A 24,232-nucleotide genomic window follows, 5' to 3' on the forward strand; every position below is an offset into this window, starting at 1 on the left:
GTTTGACCCCCTCCATTGTAGACCAAAACAAAGCCATAAACATAGTATCTACAGTCCCTGCTGTCAACTCTCTATTCCAGTTTAGTCCGTAACAACCCCCTCTGCAGTCCCTGCTCCTGCTGAGGTCCTGGCTTGAAAGCTGCCATTTTTCATTTCTTCATACTTTTTGCCCCCAGCCCACCCCAAACATTATTGCTATGTAGCTGGCCTTCAACTGGTCTCTCCTGTCTAAGCATCCCAAGTTCTGGGATTACACATGTGCACCACTGTGCTCAACCTCCTCCCATAACTTTCTGTGTATGAATGCATGGTCAGCTGATAGTTTTGCCAGTTTCTGAGCTTCCTAACATACTTCCCAGCACACACTTGCCATATTATGGGACAGACTTCTGGTGTTGCTGCATTAAGGACTTACAGCATCTCCTGACTGCGCAATTGCCTTGCTTTAGCTGATGGTCATCCCAGGGAAGTCAAGCTCAGTGACTATGGCACCTGCCCTGTACTCCACATCACTTTCCCCCTCTCGTTCCAGAGACTCTGCACATTCAGGGATGGGCTGCACCAGGATTTTCCCATGTGCCCTTGTGGCACAGGCCTGCTTGTTGGACATGTTAGTTTGCCCATGTTCTCTGTTCTGCTTTTTTCAGGAAGGGTCTTGGTGTGTAGCACTGGCTGGCAGTCCTGCCTCAGACTCGAAAATGCTGGGTGACAGGTGTGAGTCACCATAACCAGTGATGTATCTATCCACAGAATGATAGAGAGACCCCATCCCACAGAGGGCACTTTTATGGTACCTCACCATGGCAAACACAGACACTCCAACCTAGCAATACCGCTTCAGGAATTGATCCCCCAGGAACACTTGAGTACACATTGTCTCTGACACAGGAGTTATTTATTGCAGTGTGTTTTGCGATATTAAAATAGAAATACATTCCATCAATAAGGATCTTTCGGTTAACACTAGTCACCTGAAACATGTGCAACCCAGCACAAGCCATACAAAAAAAGGCCAGGTTGATAATGGAAAGATCTCCAGTATATTTTCAGAGAGCCAGCAGGATATATGAACTGTTGCCATGTGAATAAAAATATACCAAATTGTTTAAATATCATAAATACTTCTAGAAGGGACTGGAGGACAAATGAGAGACAAGTTTTATTTATTTGTGAGGCAGGATCTTGACTACATATAATCTTGGCTGGCCTGGAATTCACTATGTAGACCAGGCTAGACTACAATTCACAGACAGTCCTCCTACCTCTGCCTCCTGAGAACTGGGACCATAGGCTTTCACCACAGCCTAGCTTCATCAAATTCTCTTTTGTATTTGAAAAAGCTGTCTATAAACAAATATATAAATAAAGTTACACCCTTCAGTGCATATTCCTGGCTTCTCTGTCTTTGGCTTATGGCACTAAATACTATCAGTGGGCCCTGATTTTCATAGGCCCCTCACTTTGGCATATCACACCCCTAAACCTTTTCAGGTGACGCTGGGCTGAGCCACCTGCCACAAGATGGCACTGTGTAGTCCAGTACTGTGAAGTCTGAGGGCCAGTTCTCCCAGGGCATCTTGATTAAGTGTTGTGGGCGGGGTGGAATACACCCCTCTCGCTCTCACCACCAGCAGGCTCCCAAGGAGTGCGGGAGATAGGAAGCTAGGATTTTTTGTGTAGCCCTATTTCCCCTGGCCCTTCAGATGACTTAGGGTTTCAGTGATGACACACGCTCCACTCCTTTTCCTGGTCTGGCTCTCTATTCAGCCAAGCAACAGACCTCTTGGTCACTGGAAACCAAGCAGTCAGGGCTGTGAAGAGGGACACTGACAACCCCAAGGGCCACAAATCCCATTCACATGAGCTGTCGCCGACGCACCCTCCCCTACCCATTGTTTCACTGAGCTGGCAAGTACTTACAGCCAGCACACTAGGCATAAGACCTTCTTCTGCCAACATTTGCTCTAAATGTCAGGAGGCTGACCATGAGCTGGAACAGAGCACTAAGCTCTGGACCTTCGAACCACAACCCCCCTTAACCCTCCCAGGCCTGGCTCTGTGTGCCCCACTCTCCCTTCAGTGGCCTTGGTCACTGGCAAGCCAGTCAGTATCTAGGGCCACAGGAGGGGGCACCTGGACCCGGAGGCCCTGAGCCCTTTGCAAGGGGACTAAGGGAGGACAATACAAAGCACAAGATGAGCCACGAGGGAGATGGGCCCCAATGTATTTCTTGGGGGTTGAGCTGTATCTTGGTAGTGACCCCAGGCCTAGCATGGAGTGACTGAACACTAAAGAGACCCACATCCATCTTCCCAGGCTAAGTTGAGGCTTCACTATATTCTTACAGGCCTGTCATGGGACACTGCAGTAGACATGGCCAGGACTAGTACACAGATCCCAGAAATGGTCATGGCTAGCTTCCAGCATCCTCCTGCAGACCACAAGCAAGATCCTACCTGGGGCAAGGCTACCTTGGACAGGTTCCTTTGCTCACAACTCCCTGCATAAGTCCACAAGATGCCAGACTACAGCAGATGTCTCAATCTACAAAAGTGAGTGAGGACTGCTCTGGGAAGGGACCAAGAGGTTACAGGCCCAAGATGGCTGTTGGACCAGTGGCTTGTGCCCCCTGAGTCTTGACTCTACCAAGCACCAGTGGACTGCCCTTCCTGGTGCATGCCTGAGACCAACCAAGTACTTCCAGAAAAGTGTTCTGCAGGAAACAATGAGAGGAGGAGAGAGACAAGAACAGGGCAGAAGGTGGGGGCTCAACTCCTCCACCTCAGAGGGACTGATGGGATAAAACCAACTGGCTTTAATACTAATATAATTCTCTTAAATACATGTTGCCCAGGATAGAACCTGGGGCAGGCTCTTGGCAGAAAGACTAGAAAGGAAAAAATGAGAAATGGAATGGATCATGTAGGCAGCCCCATCCTGCCCAGGGCCTCCTGCACTGGGGGACAACACTTTGGGGAGGGTAGGTGGTCACAGCTTCCTCTGGTCCAGTTATTGCTGAGGGGGGTGGGCTACCTCCCCTCCCTGCCCCCAAACACTTCTCAGAATTCGGTCTGCCTTCTGGGGCCCCAACAAGAGGCTGGAGGTGATGGCTGGGCACATCAGGAAGACAGCTCAGTAGCTGCTCTGGTGACCTGTGAGGATGTAGAGGTTGCTGTGTGCCCCAGGGTTGTCAGTGGGAATGCTCTCCAGGATGATGTCCCTGGTGGGGAGAGAGGCGCAGGGTGAGCAAGGAAGGAAAGCCAGGTAAGAACATCCCCATCGCTAGCCTGTCGGCAGTATTTGCAATGGAAAATGCATTTCAGGTACCACCTGTATCTACCTGTGGGCCCCCAGCACTCGGAAGATCCTGGTCTCATCTGTGATCTCCTGAGTCACCTGGAAGACAAGGGACTCTGAGACCATCCCAGCAGGTGCTTTCTAAACAGGACCCTCAGAGTTGGAAGCAGTCAGGTCCCTGAGCCCCACTCACCTCGTTGGTGTCAAGGCTTCGGCCCTGCATGCCATGGCTCCAGAAAGCTAGCACACTGTCCTGCAGGCACACTGGAAGAATGGGCTCTGTTGGCCCTACACTACCCCCAAACTCCACCAGTCTCTTGATCCTTGCTGTAAGGTCTGACCCAGGCCAACCCTCAGGGGTCCTCACTGATCCTGGGTGACCAGGATGGTTCCCCAAAGGGAGTAGGGAACCTACCCTGGTCCCATTGCTAACCCTGAGCCCTGAGCCAATTACACATGCTTCTAGACTGTGGTTGCCACCACACCCACATCGGGCTTACTCACCCACAGTCTCAATGGGGAAGTCAAAGGTGAGCTGAGGGGCCAGTGCAGCTGTGGGCTCACCCTGCAGGTTGACGATCCTCACACAGCCTGCACAGGGAGAGAGCTGGTGTGGGGGAGGGTAGCTGGCTCCCCTCTTGGATGGTAGACCCATAAAGCCTTTCTCACCACTGAAAGGATCTCAAAATCCATACAAGACACCCAAGATCAAGTTCTCAGCAGGGATGAAAGGCAGGGAATAAGAGATAAAGAGATAGAAGATGAAGGACTGGGGGAAAGAAACAAGAGGGAGGGAGAAGAGATATTTGCCCCAGAAGGACAAAGGACTGCCTCTGGATAGAGTAGACAGAAGTGGCCCATGGGCAAATGGCAGTTTATAAAGGGAAGAGGGAAACCCATGTCAGGATGAGTTGGTGAATTTTGATTGGGCATGTTAATTAGGGCAGCCAATGGCAGGGGCTTGATTGCTGGACTTCATTACTTTGATAGCTAGACCTCGCTGGCTAGCTTTAGGAATGTAATCTGATGGTTTAGCAAGGTAGAGGGAATGGGGGAGATGGGGGAAGGGAAAACTGTTGGTGCCATGTTTGCCATGCTCAGGCCTAATAGAGCCCTCCAACCCTGATCCTAGGGCACTTACGTTCAAAGCTGACCAGAACTGTGTCCCTGTCCACCTGGATCACCTGCTGAGCGGAGCCTGGTATCCCCTCTGTGGACAGAAAAGGGAGGCAAGGCCTATCTAGGTGAGCCACCAGCCACTCTAGTATCCCAAGGACAACAGTGTATTTCACTTCCCAGTAGCCCTATAGGATCATACTCAGAACAAAGGACTTGCCCTTAGGCTTATTAGGAGCAAGGATGAGTCCAGGTGGAACCTACAAAAGGCTCCAGGGTCAGACAAACTAGGCTGTGAGACCCAGTAGATGTGTGGTCTGGCACAAGTCATTTCCTGTCTCTGAACTTCAGTTTCCTCTTTGGTCGTTCAGATATAACAAAGTCTACTTTGCAGGGCCGTTGTAAAAATTAAGACTGAGGGGCTGGAGAGATGGCTCAGTGGTTAAGGCACTGGCTGCTCCTCCAGAGGATCGGGTTTGATTCCCAGCACCTACATAGTGGCTCACAGCCCTCTGGAATTCCAAGTCAGTCCTCTTCTGACCTCCAAGGCATGCATGTGATATATATACATACATGGAGGCAAAGCATTCATAATCATAAAGTAAAATAAATAAAAAAATTAAAAAAAAAAACAGCAGAAAGGGGCTGGAGAGATGGCTTAGAGGTTAAGAGCACTGACTGCTCTTCCAGAGGTCCTGAGTTCAATTCCCAGCAGCCACATGGTGGCTCACAGCCATCCATTATGAGATCTGGTGCCCTCTTCTGACATGTAGACAGAACACTTTCTACATAATAAATAAATCTTGTTTTTAAAAAGCAGCAGAAAAAATATGAATATAATCCCTTGAGGGCCCGCTAGTATCAGGAGTCTTTCCTTCTCTACTCACTGTCCCAGCTGTCCCAATGGTTGAGAAGTCACCCTTCCCTGCTCAGAGTGGAAGCCTCCAGTCCAGAGTGGAAGCCTACCTGGCCAGAGCCCCTCTTCCTGCCACTGCTGGCTTAAGCACAGGCAGCCAGCTTTGCCTTGGCTACCAAGCCTTTAATCTAAGATCTTTTGGTTTAGTTTGGTCTGGTTTTTTTTGTTTGGTTGGTTTTGGTTTTTCAAGACAGGGTTTCTCTGTGTAACCCTAGCTGTCCTGGAACTCGATCTGTAACCAGGCTGGCCTCAAACTCACAGAGATCCACCTGCCTCTGCCTCCCAAGTGCTGGGACTAAAGGCATGTGCCACCACTGCCTGACCTTTTGTTTGGTTTTTGAGACAAAAACCTATTTCTCTATTATGTAGCCCTGGCTGTTCTGGAACTCATTATGTAGACTAGGCTGACCTTGAACTCACAGATCTACCTGCGTCTGCCTCCTGAGTGCTAAGATTAAAGTTACGAGCCACCATGCCTAAACCTGTTTTGCTTGTGAGACTGGACCAAATTATGTAGATCATGCTGCCCTGGAACTCTATATAGCCCAGGCTGGCCTCAAACTCAGGATCTTCCTGACTTAGCCTGCCAAGTGCTATACCACCATGCCTTTTCTTCTTCTTCTTCTTCTTCTTCCTCCTCCTCCTCCTCCTCCTCCTCCTCCTCCTCCTCCTCCTTCTTTTGTTTTTTCGAGACAGGGTTTCTCTGTATTGTTTTGGAACCTGTTCTGGAACTCTCTCTGTAGACCAGGCTGGCCTGGAACTCACAGAGATCTGCCTGTCTCTGCCTCCTGAGTGCTGGGATTAAAGGCGTGTGCCACCAACACCGGGGGGCCCTTCTTTTTATTTCTTTTCTTTTTTTTTCTTTTCTTTTTTTTAAAGATTTTATTTTTTATTATGTATACAACATTCTGCTTCCATGTATATCTGCACACCAGAAGAGGGCACCAGATCTCATTCAAGGAGGTTGTGAGCCACCATATGGATGCTGGGAATTGAACTCAGGACCTCTGGAAGAGCAGCCAGTGCTCTTAACCTCTGAGCCATCTCTCCAGACCTTCTTATTTCTTAAAGTTTAGGATTGTTATGCTGCCCAGGCTGGCATCTAACTCATGGGTTCATGCAATCCCCCTGCCTCAGAAGACAGACCTAGTCTAATGAAATCTTTCCTGTAAGCCCAGATCAGAAAGTCTGAAATGTCCCCTCCCTGCAACACCCAGCTCTGCTGCTCACCAGGAGGAATCAGGATGTCTGGAGTCAGTCCAGCCTCCAGGGGCAAGACATGGAACAGGACTCTGCAGCCGGGTCCCTCAGGCCCCTCAGCGCCCACACACACCTGTGGCAGCTCCTTCCCGTCTAGCACCAGCGGCTCCAGCATCCCTGCCGGGCTGGGCAAGGGGCTGGAAAAGTTCTGGGGACAGCAGAGAGGCTAGGCTTTGTTTCTCCCGCAGGCATCCTGCCACCCACGGGCCCTCTGGACTCCTACCTTCAGCAGCAGGAATTTCTGCAGCGGCTCATACCACTGCAGCAGAAGCAGGCTGGCAGGCAGGGCAGCCAATAGGAAAGTGCTGCCTGTGTAGGGGTTACGGACTGCGGGAGAAGGAGGTGGTGGGCAAGGGCTCAGACTCACAGCGCCTCTCCCAGCCCCATGCAGTCAGCTCTTACCCACACGACACTGCAGGCAGCCTTTGGTGTCAGGAATCTTGGTGGACAAGGCAAACCGCCTGTAGAGGTGAAAATCAGCATACGTTCTGGGAGTTATCCAAGGGCAAGGCCCCCACTGAGCCCTGTGAGGTGGTCACTTTTATCTTCCTGCTTTACGGATGAGACACTAGGCTCATCAATGTGCCTTTCAGAGCTGCAATGGACTGAGGCTCTGTGAGCATCTTGGGCTCCCTGACCTGGGGCACTCTAGGAGGGGTTTGTTCTTTTGTTTTGGGTTTCTTCTTTAAGACTAGTTTATTTTTGGGTGTATGAGTGTTTGCTTGCATGTATGTATGTATGGACACTGTATTTGTGTCTGGTGCCTGGAAAGGTAAGAAGGAGGCATCACAGCTCCTGAAACTGAGGCTAAAGGTCATTGTGAGCTATCATGTAAATGATGCTCACTGGAACCTGAATCCAGTCCTCTGGAAGAGCAGCCAGTGCTCTTAACCACTGAGCCATCTCTCCAGCCCCAGGTCATTTGTAAGTTTCCAGTGACAGGGTTCATGTAACTCAGGCTGGTCTCAAACTCCTGATCATCTTGCTGCAGCCTTCCAGGTGCTGATATTAGAAGCCTGAGCTACCAGATTCGGTGCCGCCCTGCCCTACCCCATCCCCACCCCCACCTCCCCACCCCCTGCCATTTTTGTCTTTCTTCTTTTTTTAACTTTTCTTGGGCTAGCTAGATGGCTCATTAGGTACAGGCATTGGCCATCAAGACTTAAAACCTCAACTCCTGGGATTCACTCGGTAGGCTAAGAAAAATTACTCCTGTAAGCTGTCTTCTGACCTCCACTTGTATACTCTGGCACATGGGTTCATCACGCCCTCCCCCCAAAAATAATAAATGTAACTGGGCATGGTGGTGGAACAACTTTAGTCCCAGCACTTAGGAGGCAGAGATAGGAGGATCTCTGTGTCTTCAAAGTGAGCCTGGTCTGTAGAGGTCAGAAGACAACTTGCAGGAACCAGTTCTACCTTTTACCATGTGCATCCTTGAAACTGAACTCAGATATTCAGGCTTGGCAGCAACCATCTTTACCTGATAAGCCATCTCACCAGCCCTAATTTGGTTTTGACACAGTATTACTCTGTAGCCCAGGTAAGCTTGGGCTTTGTGGCAATCTTCCTGTCCTTGCCTCAGTCCCGCAATGTGCTAGGATTATAGGTAAAAGTCACCACTCTAGGTTTTGTGTGGGTTTTTTTGTTTGTTTGTTTTGTTGGTTCTGTTCTGTTCTGTTTTGGTTTTAGTTTTTTGAAACAGGATTTCTATGTGAAACAGCCCTGACTGTCCTGGAGCTCACTCTGTAGACAAGGCTGGCCTTGAACTCACAAAAGTGCTGGGATTAAAGGCATGAGCCACCACCACCAACCAGCTCTTCATGGTTTTAAACAAGTCACTTCACCTCTCTGCCTGTTTCCTTACTGCCAGGTGAAGCAGCTAGTGTGGAGACCAGAAGCTGAGGCAGGTACCAGCTTGAGTATACTCAACCCATTTCAAAGATTGACAAACAGGCCCTGGGAAACATAGACTTCAAACAGCAAATGGCCTCCCTTCTGCACCTAGCTGGGGCTAGTGCTCTCTGGGGCCGGTGGGTAGCTGTCTTATGGGGCCCTCAGGGGACTGACCATTTGAGACTGTTTCTTCATCTGAGCAACTAAGCTGTTAACAGGGCAATCTCCTCCGGGTGACTCAGGTCCTGTCTGCATGCCTGCCAGGACAAGCCCCTGGGAGGAAGCAGTGTCTGCCTCACTCCACTGCCCTCTGCCCCCCCCTTCCTCCCACTCTCTCCCCAGCTAGCATCTGGGTAGGTCAGGGGCGTATACTTCTGCATCTCGTGTTTTCTCTAAAGAATTCCATTTCTTCCCTTCTTAATGCTCAGAGTAGACACAGGTTCAAAGCTGCCTAGTTTACCAGGACTATGGCAAGCCCTCTGCCTAAGGCTGTAGGTCAAAACAGAGGCTCAGGAAGCCCAGAGGCCACAGGGCACCACATACAGGCTTGATGTGAGCTCTATAGACAGGACTCACCTCTAGGTTTCCCAAGTACTGCTGTCCCTGGCCTGGCTTGGCCTGGTCATAATAACATTGGAGCCCCTGCCTGGCCCACTCTTCTTGGCGCTCCAGTTCTCCAGATGGACTAGGGAGCCCCCACTCACAGAGAATGTGCATGCACCTTTTGAAATGCATGCTTTAAGACAGGGTTCACACTGTAGCATCAAACTTCAGTAATTCTGCCTCAACTTCTTGAATGCTGGGATGACAGGCATATAATTTACTTAATGTGGCAAATCTGAATTCAGCCCAGATTCCTACGTCACTCACAGCTGATGACAGCTCCATCCTTCCCTCAGCCTTGACTCCCCTTTCCCTTTCACATACCACCTAACACCAGGAAATCCTGCTGGCTCCACTTGCAAAACAGAACAAGAAACAGACCAATTTTCACTTTCTTTACTCCTACTGCAGCCCACACCTCCACTGCTAGCCACCTGACCTCTGCAACAGGTTTCCCACAGCCTCCAACATCCTCCCTCATCAGTGGCTTAGTCCTCCCCAGCAGCGAGAGAGCCCATGAAGAGCTCAGTGCCGGTCATGCCTTACCAGTGGCCTCCTCCAACCCGCTGTGAGTCAAAAGTCCAAGGCCTCCCTGTAGACAGATCCTCTGTGATCTCCTGTTCCTCAAGCTAACCATAACCTGCACTAGGACCTTTGTAGTAGGCATCTCTTCTCCTCGTCTAACTTTCCCTACATACCCACAGCTCTCTAACTTCCCCCACCTCCTGGAGACAGGGTTTCTCTGTGTAGGCCTGGCTATCCTGGAACTTGCTCTGTAGACCAGGCTGACCTCGAACTCAGAGATCTGCCTGCCTCTGCCTCCCAAATGCTGGGATTAAAGGTGTGCGCCACCAAAACGGCTTTTTCTTTTCTTTTTTTCTTTTTTCTTTTTGGTTTTTCGAGACAGGGTTTCTCTGTGTAGCTTTGGAGCCTATCCAGGCACTCGCTCTGGAGACCAGGCTGGCCTCAAAATTCACAGAGCTCCGCGTTCCTCTGCCTCCCGAGTGCTGGGATTAAAGGCGTGTGCCACCAACACCCAGCTAAAATGGCCTTTTCTAACTTCTTTTTTTTTAATTTATTTACTTATTTTTATTCCATATACAGTGTTCTGTCTGCATATTTGCCTGCACACCAGAAAAGGGCACCAGATCTTATGATAGATGGTTGTGAGCCACCATGTGGTTGCTGGGAATTGAACTCAGGACCTCTGGAAGAGCAGTCAGTGCTCTCAACCTCTGAGTCATCTCTCCAGCCCCCGGTGTTAAACTTCTTAAATCCCAGCAGGTATCTTTACCCACTGAGCAATCTTTCCAGCCACACACTCCTCTAAGTCCTAGGTTCCTCCTACAGTGATGGGAACTAAACCCACAACCCCATATATGCTAGGCAAGCACTTTACCAGCAAGCTACAGCCTCAGCCCTGTCCTGAGTCTTGGCTCAAACAGCACTTTAAATCCTCTTCTTCATTCTGCTCTTCCCTGTGGTGTGAGCTCTGAACCATCACTGCCAAAGAACCTCATTTTTCTAGGTCTACTATCTATCTCCTCACCACAAAAAGATGGCATTAAGAGAAGGGGCAAAGGTCCCTTCAGTCCACAGATGTGCCTAAGCCCTGCACAATGTCAACATATGAAGAAGGCACTGGCTACATAGTTACTGACGAAATGGCTGCACCTATTAATGCTGGGCCGCTTATCTTCTGCAGTGAGCTCCTCTGCAGCCAGTTTCTAGTCCTGACCATTCTGCTTCCCAAATACCATTCCTACTGTAGCCCTCTATATGGCCAGTATATTGTTTACAGAGACAGGAACTCACATACCTCAGGCTGGCCTCAAACTCAATAGGTAGGCAAAGATAACCATGACTTCCCGATTCCACTGCCCCTACCTCTCATGTACTGAGATTACAGGCATGCACAACCATGCCCAGCTGTGTTTTACTTTGTTTTTTGAGACAAAAGTCTCCATATGCAGCCCAGGATGGCCTCAAACTTGCAATCGTCCTGCCTCCATCTTCTGATTGCTGGGATGTCAGGCATGAGCCCACCACAGCAGCCTGGCTCTTAGACAGTGAGCTGAACCACCTCCCGCAGGAAGCGTACTGACCAGTACACAATAGGATCCTTTGAAATGCTGACAGTGCTGGTGTCCACTGGACAGAGTCCAAGTCCTAAGCTTGGCAACAGAGGAAGGGTTTGGCCACCTGTGCAGCTCTCAGCCCTCAGGACAAATACCACCAGCGGGGTTCACTAGGCCTTGCTTCGTGGTCCGTCCTGCACACACTCTCCCCTTCCCTCAGACACTGGAATTTAGCCTCTAATTCTGAGCTGTCTTGGCCTTCTGACTTCCAGAACATTCTCTCCAACCCTGCCCTTGTCCCTGCCCTGAACCAAGCAGTCAGCCATAAATGCCCATGTCCTTTGTTTCTCCAAAGTACAGTTTCTCTTGACCCATGTGCCAAGCCCAGCACAGGGCCCACTGAACTGCCGGATGAAGCCCACAGCCCCCACATCTACAAAGCACTTTCACAGCCACAATCCCTCTGTGCATTCCAACATGCCAGGTGGACAGGAGGTGAGGCCACCAACAGTACTGACCAGGAGGAAACAGCCTCAGGGACGGAAAGAGCCTAAGTAACTAGCTAAGATCCTGGCAGTCTCAGGATTGGGCAGAGTCCCAGACAGTCGGTACTACTATGGACCTCCTCCAGACTCCACACTCGCTGACCTGGGGATGATGCGTTGAGTGATGCGGTTGGTAGGGATAGAGAGGGGCGCCTGGTGCTGCAGTCTCCGCTGCTCAAACAGGCCTGGAAGGTCATGCGCCCAGATGTGCGTGGATTTCCCTGAAGCAGAAGGGGAAGATCACAGGGCTCAGAGAAAGTTTGGGGAAGAGCGCTCTGGCTGCCTCTACACCCTCTTCCTCCTACCTGAGAGTGACAGCAGCACATTGTTCACGCAGTAGAGCCAGGAGCAGCGCTGGGAGATGAGCTGAGACCAAAGACAGTGCACAGAAGATCAGCACCCGGCATCCCTGCGCCTCTGCCCCCCAAAGCCAAGAGGCCTCACCTTCTCCAGGGTGTCCTCATGCAGTTCATGCAGGTTGAGGGTGTAGATGCCTTCCTCAGCCCCTACTACCAGGAACTGGTCTGCAGGTATAGGTATGGGGTCAGGGGCTGCCACACCCCTGGCCCAAACCTAAGGGCATCCTAGGTTACTGCTTCTGCTCTACCCCTGGCCCACCTCGAGTCACAGGGTGAACCCAAGTGACAGCAGCATGGATCTGCAGGGGGCAGCCATTGAAGACCTTGGAGAAGCAGGCACCCATCTGGGGAAGAAACAAGTAGCTGATGAGGGACCAGTGGGAATGCCAAGACAGCGGGGCCTAGGGATGCCCAGTGAACACTTACGTGCACCTTGGGGGTGGGAGGAAGGCCATGACAGGATGATCTCTGCATAACAGGGAAGGAAGGAGTCAGGGCCAAGGTGACACTCTAGAACCTACCTCCCACCCCTCTGGTGTCCTCTTACCTCAGGATCCTCCCGTTGCTTCAGGGTGGCCCAGGCAGTAGGCAGCAATGGTGGGCTGCCAGGGTCAGGTGGAGGTGCAGACGGGGTTCCTGTACACACAGACCAAAGTGACTCCAAGCCTCAGCCCTGCCCCAGAATTCCTCCTGGCCTGCTAAGCCTGGGGCTCACCTGGGGAGCAGGACTGGGCATTGTCATCAGATGTTGGCTCAGTATGGGGCAGCCCCAAAAACGGGGCCCGTTTGATGGTTCCCATGGCATCATCTGGGGAATCCAGCTCCTGGCAAGAGGGTCAGAAACAGTCTGGCCACCAGAAGGTGCCCTGTGATGCACTCTCTGCCCCAAGGCACCCTGTGCACACGGCTTACTTCCCAGTTCCCTCTTCTAATCCACACCTGGAGTTCTAAGGCTGGCCGAATAGTCAGGCTCCTACAGGGACACAGCAGATAGCATGATGGAGTGTGAGATGAGAATGACCCTCAGGCCTGGAGGCCTTTTGCATCCCAGGTACAGGCCCCTCACCTTTCCTCCAGGGCCTCCTGGACTGACTGCAACAAGCTCCTGGGCCAGAGAAAGGGGCCAATGGTCAGCCTTACATAAGACCCAACCTGCCCCTCAGCTTCCCCAGTCTTGCTCACTTACCCACTCAGTTCCTCTTTTCCCAGCAGCGTCCATTCCTCCTCCCACTGGAGGAAACCAAGGCAAAGACATCAGGAGAGAGGTGAAGAAAAAGAGAAGGTATCAAAAGATGGAAGGGAATAGTGAGGAATGATATGAAATTCAAGGCCTGCCTAGACTACAGGGAGAGTTCAAGACCAGCTAGATTAAGTTAGATAGAGACCCTGTCTCAACATTAACAAAGAGAAAGACAGCAGGAGAGACCAGACAGACAGACAGATGGAGAATATTCTGCCAACAGACAAATGACTTACAAAAGACAAAATGAAAAAGGTAAGAGAGACAAGACAGAGGGAGAGACCGTAAGGAAGACAGCAGGACAGCAGGGCAGAGAGGAACATTGTGGATTGGAGAGTAAAAGCAGATGGGGTGACATGATCCTGTGATAGGCAGATTGAGAAATATGCTTAAGTGGGGGCCCTCAGTCCTATGAAACCTAGGTTTTAGAACGGGGTGGCCAGTCTTCCAGTTTTCAGTGCTGTCTAGAAGAAAACGGCCTGGGAGGAGCCTCTAGTCCAAGACTCCAAATGACACAGCAACCCCTGCTTCAGACTGGCCTTGATTTGGGACATCCCACCTGCATCTGCATACCTGACACCCCTCTACCCCTCCACCCCCCAACCCCCCTATCCCCGGCCAGCCAGTGAATGAATGCCTCACCGGTTCATTGAGAGGATCTGTCTCCTTCCGGCGAGGGGCGCCAAATTTTACTTGGTGAACTAGGGGTTCACAGTATTGGGTTAGGAGGGGGTCAAAGTCTCACAATGGACCCCCCCAAAATAACACCAGATCCATGGCTGCATTTAGCCATGTTAGAAGACTTACACTGGATCTCAGAGGGGGTCCTCTCAGCCGGACCATGATGGCCCCGGGAATGGATGGTATCTGGAAACATATCCTGGGTCTAAGAAAGAACACACAGCAGACTTGCACCCAGTACTCACCCCTGGCCAGGAATTTTTCCAGGTCTTGACTTCAATTGGGCGTTCTGTTTTCATGACAACCCTCTAAGGTTACTATGATATAAAACAGCCCTCATTTCATAGATGGGAAAATTGGCACAGAAAAGTCAAGAAATTTGCCAAAGGCCACATAGAAAGGAAGATAGCTTAGTCATAGTCATGGCTGGCTTGGACCTGAGGGCGTGGAGTGAGGCAAGACCCACTCAAACGATTCATGGCAGGTAGGCTTGATTAGAGAGACACTCTGTGCTGGAATTCCACAAGTCAAAGAGATTCTGATTTACATCACTTGCAGGCCCCTTCCAACCAGGTGGGGCTGACCCAGTTCCCAGTCTTTGCTTTACCTCCAGTTCACAGTCTTCAGGGGAGAGGGTTCCCAGATGGGGGTCGCTGGCCTTGTCGAGGAGTTGGGTAAGGAGGGCCCGAGGGAGCTGCTGGGTTGTGAATGGGTGCTGGAGGAGCAAGGGTTGATCAAGTTGGCCCCTATCTTCCAGGTCTTCTTTTTGAGCCTCAAGTTCCCCAAGCCACCTCCCCCCCCCCCCCCCGTCTCCTACCTGCAGAAGCTTCTCAGCTGTGGGCCTCTTCTTGGGGTTCTTGGTTAGAGCCAGCTTGAGGAAGTGGTGAAAATTCTGGGTCCTAGTGGGCACAAAAGCCCCACCCACCCAGACCCAGGTTAAGCTCTGCATAGAAGCATCCTGTCAAATTGCCCCAGCTGGCCACCAAGGAAGGAACAGCTGGGACAGTGATGCTGTTGCACCATAGCAATGCCTCCATCACAAGCCACCAGCCCTTCCCTCCTGTCCATATTAAGTCCTGGGCCTAGGGTAGGAACCAAGCTCGACCCTTGCTTGGTAAGAGCTTCCATCCCATGGGCCTTGGCTGGAAAAGGGTATCTCAGTTGTGGGTGAGTCCTCACCAACGTGTCTTGTCTCTCAGCTTGGGTGGCTGGAAGCTGCTTTTCGACATGAGCATCAAGGCCCTGGGAAGGATATGAGGTCATGAGTCAAGGGTCAGCAGGGCAAGGGTCAGGTAAGGGGCATGTGTTAGGCTGACCTCATGGGGTGCAGGTGGAACAGCGGTGGCTGTAGCTCGCCCAGCTCAATGGCAGTGATGCCCAGGGCCCAAACGTCACATAGCTCATTGTAGCCACCTTTGCGTTCCACAGCAGCAACTTCTGGCGCCATCCTAAAGTCAGGGTCACAGATGGGATGGCCAGGTGCCCTCCTTGTGGCCCCTACCCCTATTGCCAGGGCACCATCTTACCAGTACGGAGTGCCAATGAAAGATCGCCTCTTGGCCACAGATGCTGTCAGCTCACCTGATACCCCAAAGTCCGCTGCAGGGAGAAGAGACCCTTGCCAGCCCCAGGGCCTCACCTACTTCCCATCCCAGGGCCCAGGCTATACTAGGGCAGGACTTGGGTCCAGCCACAAAACCCTCCCAAGCAAGGCCAGCCCTCTCTTCTGAGAGAAGTCACAAACCTTCTATCCCTGAAATCTGATCTCATGTCAGGTCCCTCCTAACCTAACGTCAGCCAACTTTGGGCAGACAGGCAATATTGCTACATCTCCCAAGTGGGGAAACTGAGTCTCAAGTGAGCACTAAAGTGACTAGGAACCACAGCACTTAATTCTATGGTCTCTGAGTCCCTGCTAAACCTCACCCACGTGGCACCCCCAGTACTGACCCAGCTTGACATCACCCTGCAGAGTGAGCAGAAGGTTGGCACCCTGGGGGGGAGACACAGAAAGGAGCCTGTCAGGTGCCTGGCAGCTTCCTCCTCGCTTGAGCCATGCCCAGGGCTGACCCTACCTTGATGTCTCGGTGAATTTTCCCCTGAGAATGCAGATGGTGGAGCCCCTGGGGACAAAGAGGAGTCTTTGAGGACAGCAACTTAGCACTAACCATCTTTCCTGAGCCCCTCCTCAGGACTGGGGCCCCCCACCCAAGCCGCTTCCTCCTCCCCTCTCCCCAAACAGGAAGTGCCTGAGCCAAGAGGGAAATAGGCTGCTTCCGGCAACAGAACTGGGGCCCCCTCCCCCTTAGGACCCACAGCCCCTGGGACAGCCCATCTCAAGGCCCCACTCCCCCACTGGCCAGTTGGGTTAGAGCCACACTCCTGAGGATTCCAAAGTGGGTACCGCCTATGAGTCCAGTACCTTCAGCGCCTCCCGGCAAACATAGGCTATCTGCCGTTCTTCCAGGGGCCCAGTGGCTGAAATGGACAGGGCATGAGGGCTGGAGAGAGAGCCTGAGGGATATGTTGACCCTCTCTAGCCACCCTGCATAGTGGGAAGCAGCAGGCACCCTTACAGCAAAGTAATGTTAGCCACATCAGGCTGGGATATTGAGCCCAGAGAAGGACAGCATTTCTCTCAAGGTCACACAGCCAGTCAGAAGCAGAGAGGAGCTCAAGTTCAGCCTGGAGGATGCCCTCCTATGTTGGGATAGGGGAAGGCCATGTCCCAAGGAGCCTGGTTCTCACCGTGGTAAATCTCCTGCAGCGACCCCCCTCCACAGAACTCCATACAGATCCATAAGCGGTCGTTCCTGGGGAGACAAAGCGCTGGGATTGGCACACAGCAGGGCACACGAGCGCAGTCTGGAGTATGAGGGTAAACAACCTCACCTGAGGTAGCTGCCAATGTAGGCCACGACATTGGGGTGGCGGCATTCACGAAGGATGGTAATTTCCTGCTGAAGAGAGCTGATGTCGTCCCCTGGGGAGCACAAGGCATTATGGGGGGGCACACAGGGATAGCCCAGACTCTGCACCTATATGCAAACTGGATGCAGAGTGTTTCTCTCCTGGCCAGACAGGTGACAGCTTAGTCTCTCCTGCGGTCGGCCTCTCTGGGGGTCTCGGAAATGTCAACTCTCCGCCCCCCGCCCGCCAGCTCACGCGCCCCCGCCTGCCTCCCTGGAGCGCAGAGGCCCCACCCGGGCCCACACCTGGGTCTAGCTTGACAATCTTCACCGCGGCCAGTTCGGACGTGACGGTGTCTCGGGCCTGAGGGGCGCATTGCAAGAAACACGGTGAGGAGGGGGCGGGGCCGGGGCTCCCGCGGCGGGACGTACAGATGCACCCTCCTCCTGCGCTCCCGCCTGTCCCGCCGCCCCGCACAGCGCACCTTGTAAACGTCGCCATAGGTCCCGGCCCCCACACGCTGCAGCAGCTCGAAGCGGTCCCGCGGATCCTGCAGCGACACATCCCGCAACAGCGCCATGGCCCGGCGCCGGACCGGCCGGCCGGCTCAAGCTGCGGAGCCGGCGCGGAGCGGCGCGGCGGGCGGGGGCGGGGCGGAGAGAGGCGGAGGGCAGGCAGGGGCAGCGGCAAGGCTCGGAGGCCGTAGGGGCGGGGCCAAACTGGGGCGGGGCCAGGCCGGGGATGCCCCTCCGCCTGCCTGGCCAGGAGGAGGCGCCCTGGCTACGCGGGGAAGTCCCCTAGTTAGGGGCGGAGCTTAGGTTCTTCCCCACCCGGATTCTCGACGCGCTACAGGTGCAGAGCATGAAGTTCAAAATCCAAAGGCAGAGCAAAGCGGACGTCCACTCCCCGCCCCATCCCCAACGTCCCAGATGAAACACGAACATGTCTTTTTTTTCTTTTTCTTTTTTTTTTTTAACAAAATGTATTCATCTTCCTTGAACTAAAAAATAAATCTATGTACAAAACAGGAAGAGACTGGCCCTCCCCCACCCCGTGCATATTTCCTCCCGGGACCTCAGGGAGGTTCCCAGAGGGTTGGAAGAGGTCCTACTCTGTTCAGGGGCCAGTTTGGTCAGGAAGGGGGCGAGGCTCAGTATTCACAGACAAGAGTTGAAGCTTCGTGTCCTGGACTCTGGGGTTAGGGAGGCGAGGAAGCGAAGATTTCCAAATTCAGGCAGCAATATGGAAGTTCTTTGGGGTAGGAGGCTGGATTCCCAAAGGCTGGAACTCAAAAGTGCGGAAATCTACCCCTAGGGACTGAATGGAGTCCTTGATTCTCCGGTTTCCAGGTAGCATCTGTGTTTCTGGGCTAAGGTCAACCTCATCCCCAAGTGGGAGGAATGCCGAACTGCTCAGGCTTGACTATGGTTCCAATATCATGGTCCACTGAATTTTGGGGGTTGGACCTTTAACACAGACCTACAATGAGGTTCCAATTGGCTGGCTGGTGGGAGATGAAACCTAAATTCTAAGAACTGAGTCACAGCCTAAAGGAGCTAACTGAAGGTTCCCAGTCACTGCAGAACAGCCCTGGGCCCCCTAGGACTGTGGGCAGAGTCTGGGCTTGAATTGGGGAACTAGGGTGAAGCCTGCTGGGAGTGAGGGCAGGGCCTAGGTCCTGGTCAGGGAATCCCCAACCGTTCAGAGGCCCTTGCGCTGCCGCTTAAGGAAAGAAAGTGTGTAGTCGCTGGGTGTGGACACTTTCTGTTTCTTCATCTGCACTTGCGACTGCGCAGTGAGTTGTAGCTTGATGGCACTTGAGTTGATCTTGGTGGCCACCAGTAGCTCCTTCATCCCTTTCATCTTCTCACTTTGGAAAGTGAGCACTGGGCCCTCCGGGGGTGGCGATGCTGCAGGTGCTGGAGCCTGAGCAGCACTGCTGACTTCTGGGCCACGGGTAGTACCTGGGACAATCCCTGGTGTTTTCCGGGGTGGTCCTGACCCTGCATTTTGCCCAGAGCCCGGGCCCTTGTCCAATGCAGGCTTCTTGGGTGGGGGTGGTTCCTCGGGTTTGGACTCCCGTCGAGGACCTCGACGCCGGCCTTCTCGGGCTTCATCCCCCCATGGTTCTTCAGTCTCTGCTGCCTCTGCTTCACGACTAATTATGTGCACCTTCTGCCGCACCTGAGCAAGAGTGCAAGCCAAGGGAAAGGTTGTAGATCACCAGTAGGAGCGCCAAGCTCAGCCCCTGGCCACCCCTCTAGGAGTTTCCTTTCGTCTGTACTCAGATAGGTATATACAATAATCTCTCTCCCAGGCGGACATTGGTGGCACACGCCTTTAGTCCCAGCACTCGGGAGGAAGAAGCAGGCTGATCTCTGTGAGTTCGAGGCCAGCCTGGTTACAGAGCTAGTTCCAGGACAAGCTCCAAAGCAATACAGAGAAACCCTGTCTGGGGGGGCAGTATGGGATCTCACTCCCCTGTGGCTACTGCCACCACCTGTAGTTCCCAGCCCCCCTGCATAGGGTCCTCTCACCTGTCCCTCGAAGCGGCCTAGGGACTGCACAAGGAAAGTGGCCCAGCCTACATGTAGTACTGGTGTGGGGCTGCCCTCCTCCCATTTGCAGATACCATCATAAAATCGCAGCAGATGGGCAAAGCACTCTGGGTCCTGGAGGGCAGAACCTTGGCTCTGGGTGCCCTGGACAGAATAGGGAAGAAGTGAGACACAGTGTCCAGCCAGGCTCCACCTGGGCAAAGCTCTGGTTTCAGTTAAGGCAACTGCAGGCCAGGACCTCTCTTTTACAAAGCCAACCTTTGGTTTGCATGTGGGGAGAGGGAGTGTACCTTTCCTTACCTACAGCCTAACCCAGGTGAGAACCTGGCCATGAAAGACATGGACATCAATCAATCCATTTACCTGAAGGCTTTAGTTCTAAAACACCCTCAAGTCCTTTCAAACACAAGCCCAAGATATCAGCCCCAGCAAGAGGATCCCCAGTTCTGTCCATGCAGTCCAAAATGCCCAGGAAGGAGGGTGGACCAATGGAGTCCTGCCCTTCACCTGGGCTTGCTCCCCGGGACGCTCCTCGCCTGCTTCTAGCAGGCTGGCTGCTTCCTTCAGCAGATTGGGGATGACATCATTGGCCACTTCAAAGAATTCCTTGTAGATCTCCTCATCCTCCCGGCAGTAGTTGTAGCTGTGAGAACATGTAGGATTCAGGTTGACAGTGTCCCCACAATTGGACATCCAACTGACTGGGTAAGAGGTTGGGGTGCTTGTTCATCCAGATGATGGTGACCATATTAGTTCAAGGCAAGATTAAAGAGTAGGATGTAGGGGCTACACTAGAAATTGGGCAGAAACAGTGGCATCATAGATAACACAACTGACTATAAAGCAGAAGAAATTAGGCAGAGAAAGGAGAGAAGAAAAGGCATAAGGCCAAAAAAAAAAAAAAAAAAAGAAAAAGAAAAAGAAAGAAAAGGCTACGGCTCTAACCAGAGGTCCTCACTTCCTGGGTAATGGTAGCTTGGTTGTAGGGACTGATCAGAGAGGGGACAGGGCTTGGGACAAGGGCTCGCTCCTGGATAGATGACTGAAAAGCAATAGAAAGGACAAGCTGGAGGCCCTGTCAGGGGAAACCTTACTCTTGAATAACAGTGGCAGTGTCGGCCCAGGCCTGCAGGGCTTCGCGCACATTACGGTTGCGACAGTGGTAGCCAGCCAGGTACATGTATGGGTAGATGTGCTCGTCCTGATAGTAGGTCTTGGCTGAGGCAATTCCCTGGAGGATGGAGTAAAGGAACCTCAGGGAGGGAGCCCCCAGTTGCCAGGGGGTTCATCAATGATATGCTTCCTCAGCTGTCTGTTCCTCCCTGGCTCCAATCCTTCCTGACCCTTCTACCTGGTGCTCCCCACTCTCTCTCACCTCTATCCCAGGCCTGAACATACAAGTCGGATTGCTAAGGCAAGGGCAGACAATAGGAGGGGTGACCCTACAAAACAAGGCCTAGGGAGTGGCAGGGCAGTACTCAGGCCCAGGGCAGGTCTCTTCCCCACATGTTCCTAAACAAAGACTTCCAAGCCCAATCACCCTGGACCACACTGAGCAACCTAACATCTCTCCACAGTGCTACCACAAGCTATATGCCAGGATAATGAGGGGCAGCTGAAAAATGAGGGCTTTTGAGGCAAATCCCGGCTCTGCCAGTCCTAGGCTAGGGAACCCAGAGCACTTCTTAAACATACAACTACCCTCATTATACATGTGCTTGATACAAAGTAGGGCAGGAAATACTCTCCAGCACACAAAGTTTGTTTTTCACCTATCTCCTCAAAATTTCCAGAAATGAGATGCTATTTGCTGAGACGCCCTTACCTTGTGATAGAGCGTGAGTGGGTCTGGCCGACCAGGAGTGGGCTCCAGCTCCTCCAGATCCGCCAAGTTCCCTAGTGCCATGGGGTACCTAGGAACACATAAAAAGCACAGGCTGTCACCCAGTCCCCTGGCTCCCCCGAAGTCTAGTCTGATCATATCCCTCTACTGACCTTTCCAGATGTCCCAGGTCATACAGCAGCCAAAGCAGCTTCTAGAGCCAGAGGGAAAGAGGTATGAGTGAGGAGAAGGGAGCTGCCTATCAGGTGGACTGGTGTCCAGAAGCAGGAGGGCCCTTCCACCAGAGAAGGCCAGAATTCAAGACTCAGTCCCTCATGAAGCAAAGCCCTTCATGAATCAACTCTACTCTCCCTTGGGCATTGAGAACAGCCAGTCCATTTTATAGACGGGAAGGGGGGTGGGGGCTGGGCAGAGGTGGTCTCCTCACCTGCTGCAACTGCAGCAGCTCCAAGGAATCAGTGTGAAGATCAATGGAAGGGTTGATGGCACACACCATGAACGCCACCTCCATCTTGCGATCACAACGCATGTATGATCCTTTTAGGTACAGCCAGCTCTTGGAAAGGCACAAAAGTAGATATCTCAGGATGTCCCACCCTGTGCCTGCTCTAGGCAACTTCAATCTGCCTACCCCCTGATACAGAGACACAGACGGTTAATGGGATGAGGAGCATGGCCAGGGAAGTAGAATCCCTAAGATGACTTGGGCTAACAGAGTAAGAAAAGAGTGAGATTGTGGGGAAATACAATACCCGTTCAGCCACACCAGCATTGACTGTTTGGCCCCTGCGATCTTCATTGCCTTTGCCATGCCAGGTGACCTCAGCTGTCTGTTCCCCATTGGGCCCAAACACCACCCAAGCATGATCCTCAGACAGGGCCAGATGGACATCTCGGAGACCCAGGGCCTGGCAGGCCCCCACTACTGCGAAGGCCACGCCTGAGCTGTCCAGTTTAGTGCCTGTAGAAGAGGGTGGAAATAAGAGCTCCGGCCTGGCCTGGAAGAAGGGGGCTATGCCCCCCAACACCTCTTGCCGGTGTCCAAGCCTGTCACATGCTTCTTCCCATCATAATACTCTCCCGTTTCTTCTATGCTGGCAACCCCTCGCTCCTGTTAACCCAACCCCAGCAGCAAACTCTCCTGGATCCCAGCTTCACCCAGCCAGAAACTGTGCCTCCCTTTTCTATATCGTGTACTTCTGTTGTCATAATGACTTAAACAACGTCTTACAGTACACCTATTAGACTATAACAGGGAAAACAAACCCATGACCCTACGAACCCCCCACCCACCCACACCACACCCTGGGCCCATGCCCTGACTGATATCTCTGTCCTCTGCTAAGCTCAGAAATGGCCTCAGATTCTTGCTCAATACCATGCACCGGGAGCTGAAGCACTTTGCAACTCCTTAGCCTTCTTGAGCTCAAGTCAGTGTTTCCTTTCAAAATATTTTCATAGGCATCATCTCATTTAATCCTCTCAAATGTATCCATCCCTTTGTCCTACTTCCCTAATCGGCTGCCATCCTCTTTCCCCATATGTTGGGCTGCCAGATTCCTGTGGCTAATCAATGGCAGGGCTAGGGGTGCTGGATTACCAGCCTACAATCCAAACCGCCAGAGAAGCTAGGAAACAAGGAGAACCCTAAGAAAGACACACATGGTCCCGTGGAGAAGGGGGATCTGGTACCAAAGGATCAGGTTCCAGTCCCAGCCCTGCCATTCTGACATTAAAACATCACTTGCCTTCTTCGAGATTGTATTTCCACAGCTGCAAAGGAAAAATAATACCTGCCCCACTATACAAGGTTTACAGGTCTCAAATGGGCTGTAAACTATATTGTTCAGACACTAGACAAGGTAAGCCAACATTCATTTGCTCCCCTGACCACCTGTCTGACTCCAACCTGTGATGAAGCTGAAGAGGGACTGGATGTGGGCACGGTCCTTGAAGTAGGAGCGGCTGAGGCTGTTCCATATGACATCGGAGACCTTTTTTACCAGTTCGCGACTGGAAACGCCCCCCTCTCGAGGATAGAGGGAGAGGTCCACAGCGCCGCGTATCTGGGCGGTGAATCGGGCATAGAGGGCAGCAATAATGGACAGGTCGGCTACCGGGAAGTAGGTGAGGCCGCCAGGAGGGTCGGGTGCAGGGCTGGGCTGGAAAGTGAGCTCGGGCACGTTGGTGGGGATGACACGGTTGACAGCCAGGAAATGCTCCACGAAGCCCAGGACCAAAGAGAGGAGCACCAGGTCAGGTTCCTCTCGGCCCAGCTCCGCAGCGAACAGGCGCACCACGTCGTCGATAGAGCGCAAAGGAAACAGCGTCTTCTGGGCGGCCTTCAGCCCCATGGCGGCGGGCGGTGGCCTGCCGGCAAGCCGAGGCAGGGAGGGTCGGGCTCGGAGGGAGAGCCCCCTCCCAGGCTCAGCTAAGGCTCTACCCTCCGCCACAATTCTGCTTCGCCAGCCGCTTCGTCCTGCGCTCACAGGCGGAGGCTCGGTCGCTGAGACCCTTCAACCAAGGCTGTGGGGCCTTCTTGTTCCCTACAATCCGGGACCCCCAGCCCCGATGAGGCTGCGTCCCAAAGACCTCAATGAGGACCCTCAAAGGTCACCCCTCCCGGTCACTGTGACCTCTACCCGGCCCTCTGGAGCCTGTCCAGAAGACGAACCCAAACCAGCCTCCCCGCAAATCCCAAGGAGAGTCCTGGCCTCGGTCCCCCGAGCCCACCTCCGCGCTTACATCCCACACAAGGCACCGCGGCGCCCGCCGCCTGAAGCCTGCTGGGAAATGAAGTCCCGCGCCTCCTCTGGCCGCACCGCCTGCCGGGAAATAGGAGTCCTTACTCGCCCCGCCCTCATCAAGTCTGGAAAAGATAAGAGTCAAGCCCGCAATGGCTTATGGGAGAGGTAGTCCAGCTGCTCAGT

At 52.8% G+C, this 24,232-nt stretch overlaps 2 protein-coding genes across 7 annotated transcripts; both read right to left on the minus strand.

Moving 5' to 3' along the window:
• Window positions 1-878: 878 nt before the first annotated feature.
• Window positions 879-17,720, minus strand: Map4k2 (mitogen-activated protein kinase kinase kinase kinase 2). Of its 3 annotated transcripts, none has more exons than XM_027408497.2 (32): window positions 17,386-17,720; window positions 17,207-17,264; window positions 16,884-16,974; window positions 16,740-16,804; window positions 16,414-16,469; window positions 16,067-16,114; window positions 15,942-15,984; window positions 15,518-15,590; window positions 15,308-15,439; window positions 15,171-15,233; window positions 14,809-14,890; window positions 14,599-14,706; window positions 14,118-14,196; window positions 13,953-14,011; window positions 13,257-13,300; window positions 13,137-13,175; window positions 13,010-13,043; window positions 12,786-12,894; window positions 12,618-12,706; window positions 12,497-12,538; window positions 12,330-12,414; window positions 12,156-12,235; window positions 12,017-12,077; window positions 11,815-11,932; window positions 6,992-7,050; window positions 6,813-6,916; window positions 6,560-6,737; window positions 4,439-4,507; window positions 3,802-3,888; window positions 3,491-3,561; window positions 3,341-3,396; window positions 879-3,220 (listed from the first exon to the last, which is right to left on the minus strand). In XM_027408497.2, the coding sequence occupies exons 1-32, from the start codon at window positions 17,479-17,481 to the stop codon at window positions 3,133-3,135; spliced, it is 2,466 nt and encodes an 821-aa protein (XP_027264298.1). In that variant the 5' UTR covers window positions 17,482-17,720; the 3' UTR covers window positions 879-3,132. The 3 variants fall into 3 exon arrangements, with proteins under 3 accessions (XP_027264298.1, XP_027264297.1, XP_027264299.1); XM_027408496.2 differs by having other exon boundaries at window positions 12,983-13,043; XM_027408498.2 differs by having other exon boundaries at window positions 3,331-3,396; window positions 12,983-13,043.
• A 156-nt stretch (window positions 17,721-17,876) lies between these two features.
• On the minus strand, window positions 17,877-24,097 carry Men1 (menin 1). Of its 4 annotated transcripts, none has more exons than XM_035442017.1 (9): window positions 23,212-24,096; window positions 22,055-22,263; window positions 21,730-21,936; window positions 21,455-21,495; window positions 21,285-21,372; window positions 20,554-20,690; window positions 19,967-20,102; window positions 19,439-19,603; window positions 17,877-19,085 (listed from the first exon to the last, which is right to left on the minus strand). In XM_035442017.1, exons 1-9 carry the CDS (start codon window positions 23,654-23,656, stop codon window positions 18,603-18,605), a joined length of 1,911 nt encoding a protein of 636 aa, XP_035297908.1. In that variant the 5' UTR covers window positions 23,657-24,096; the 3' UTR covers window positions 17,877-18,602. The 4 variants fall into 4 exon arrangements, with proteins under 4 accessions (XP_035297908.1, XP_035297909.1, XP_035297910.1 ...); XM_035442018.1 differs by having other exon boundaries at window positions 21,730-21,858; window positions 23,212-24,094; XM_035442019.1 differs by lacking the exon at window positions 19,439-19,603 and having other exon boundaries at window positions 23,212-24,097.
• Window positions 24,098-24,232: the final 135 nt, after the last annotated feature.

Source organism: Cricetulus griseus, chromosome 3 (assembly GCF_003668045.3).
Source record: "Cricetulus griseus strain 17A/GY chromosome 3, alternate assembly CriGri-PICRH-1.0, whole genome shotgun sequence".
NCBI lineage: Eukaryota > Metazoa > Chordata > Mammalia > Rodentia > Cricetidae > Cricetulus > Cricetulus griseus.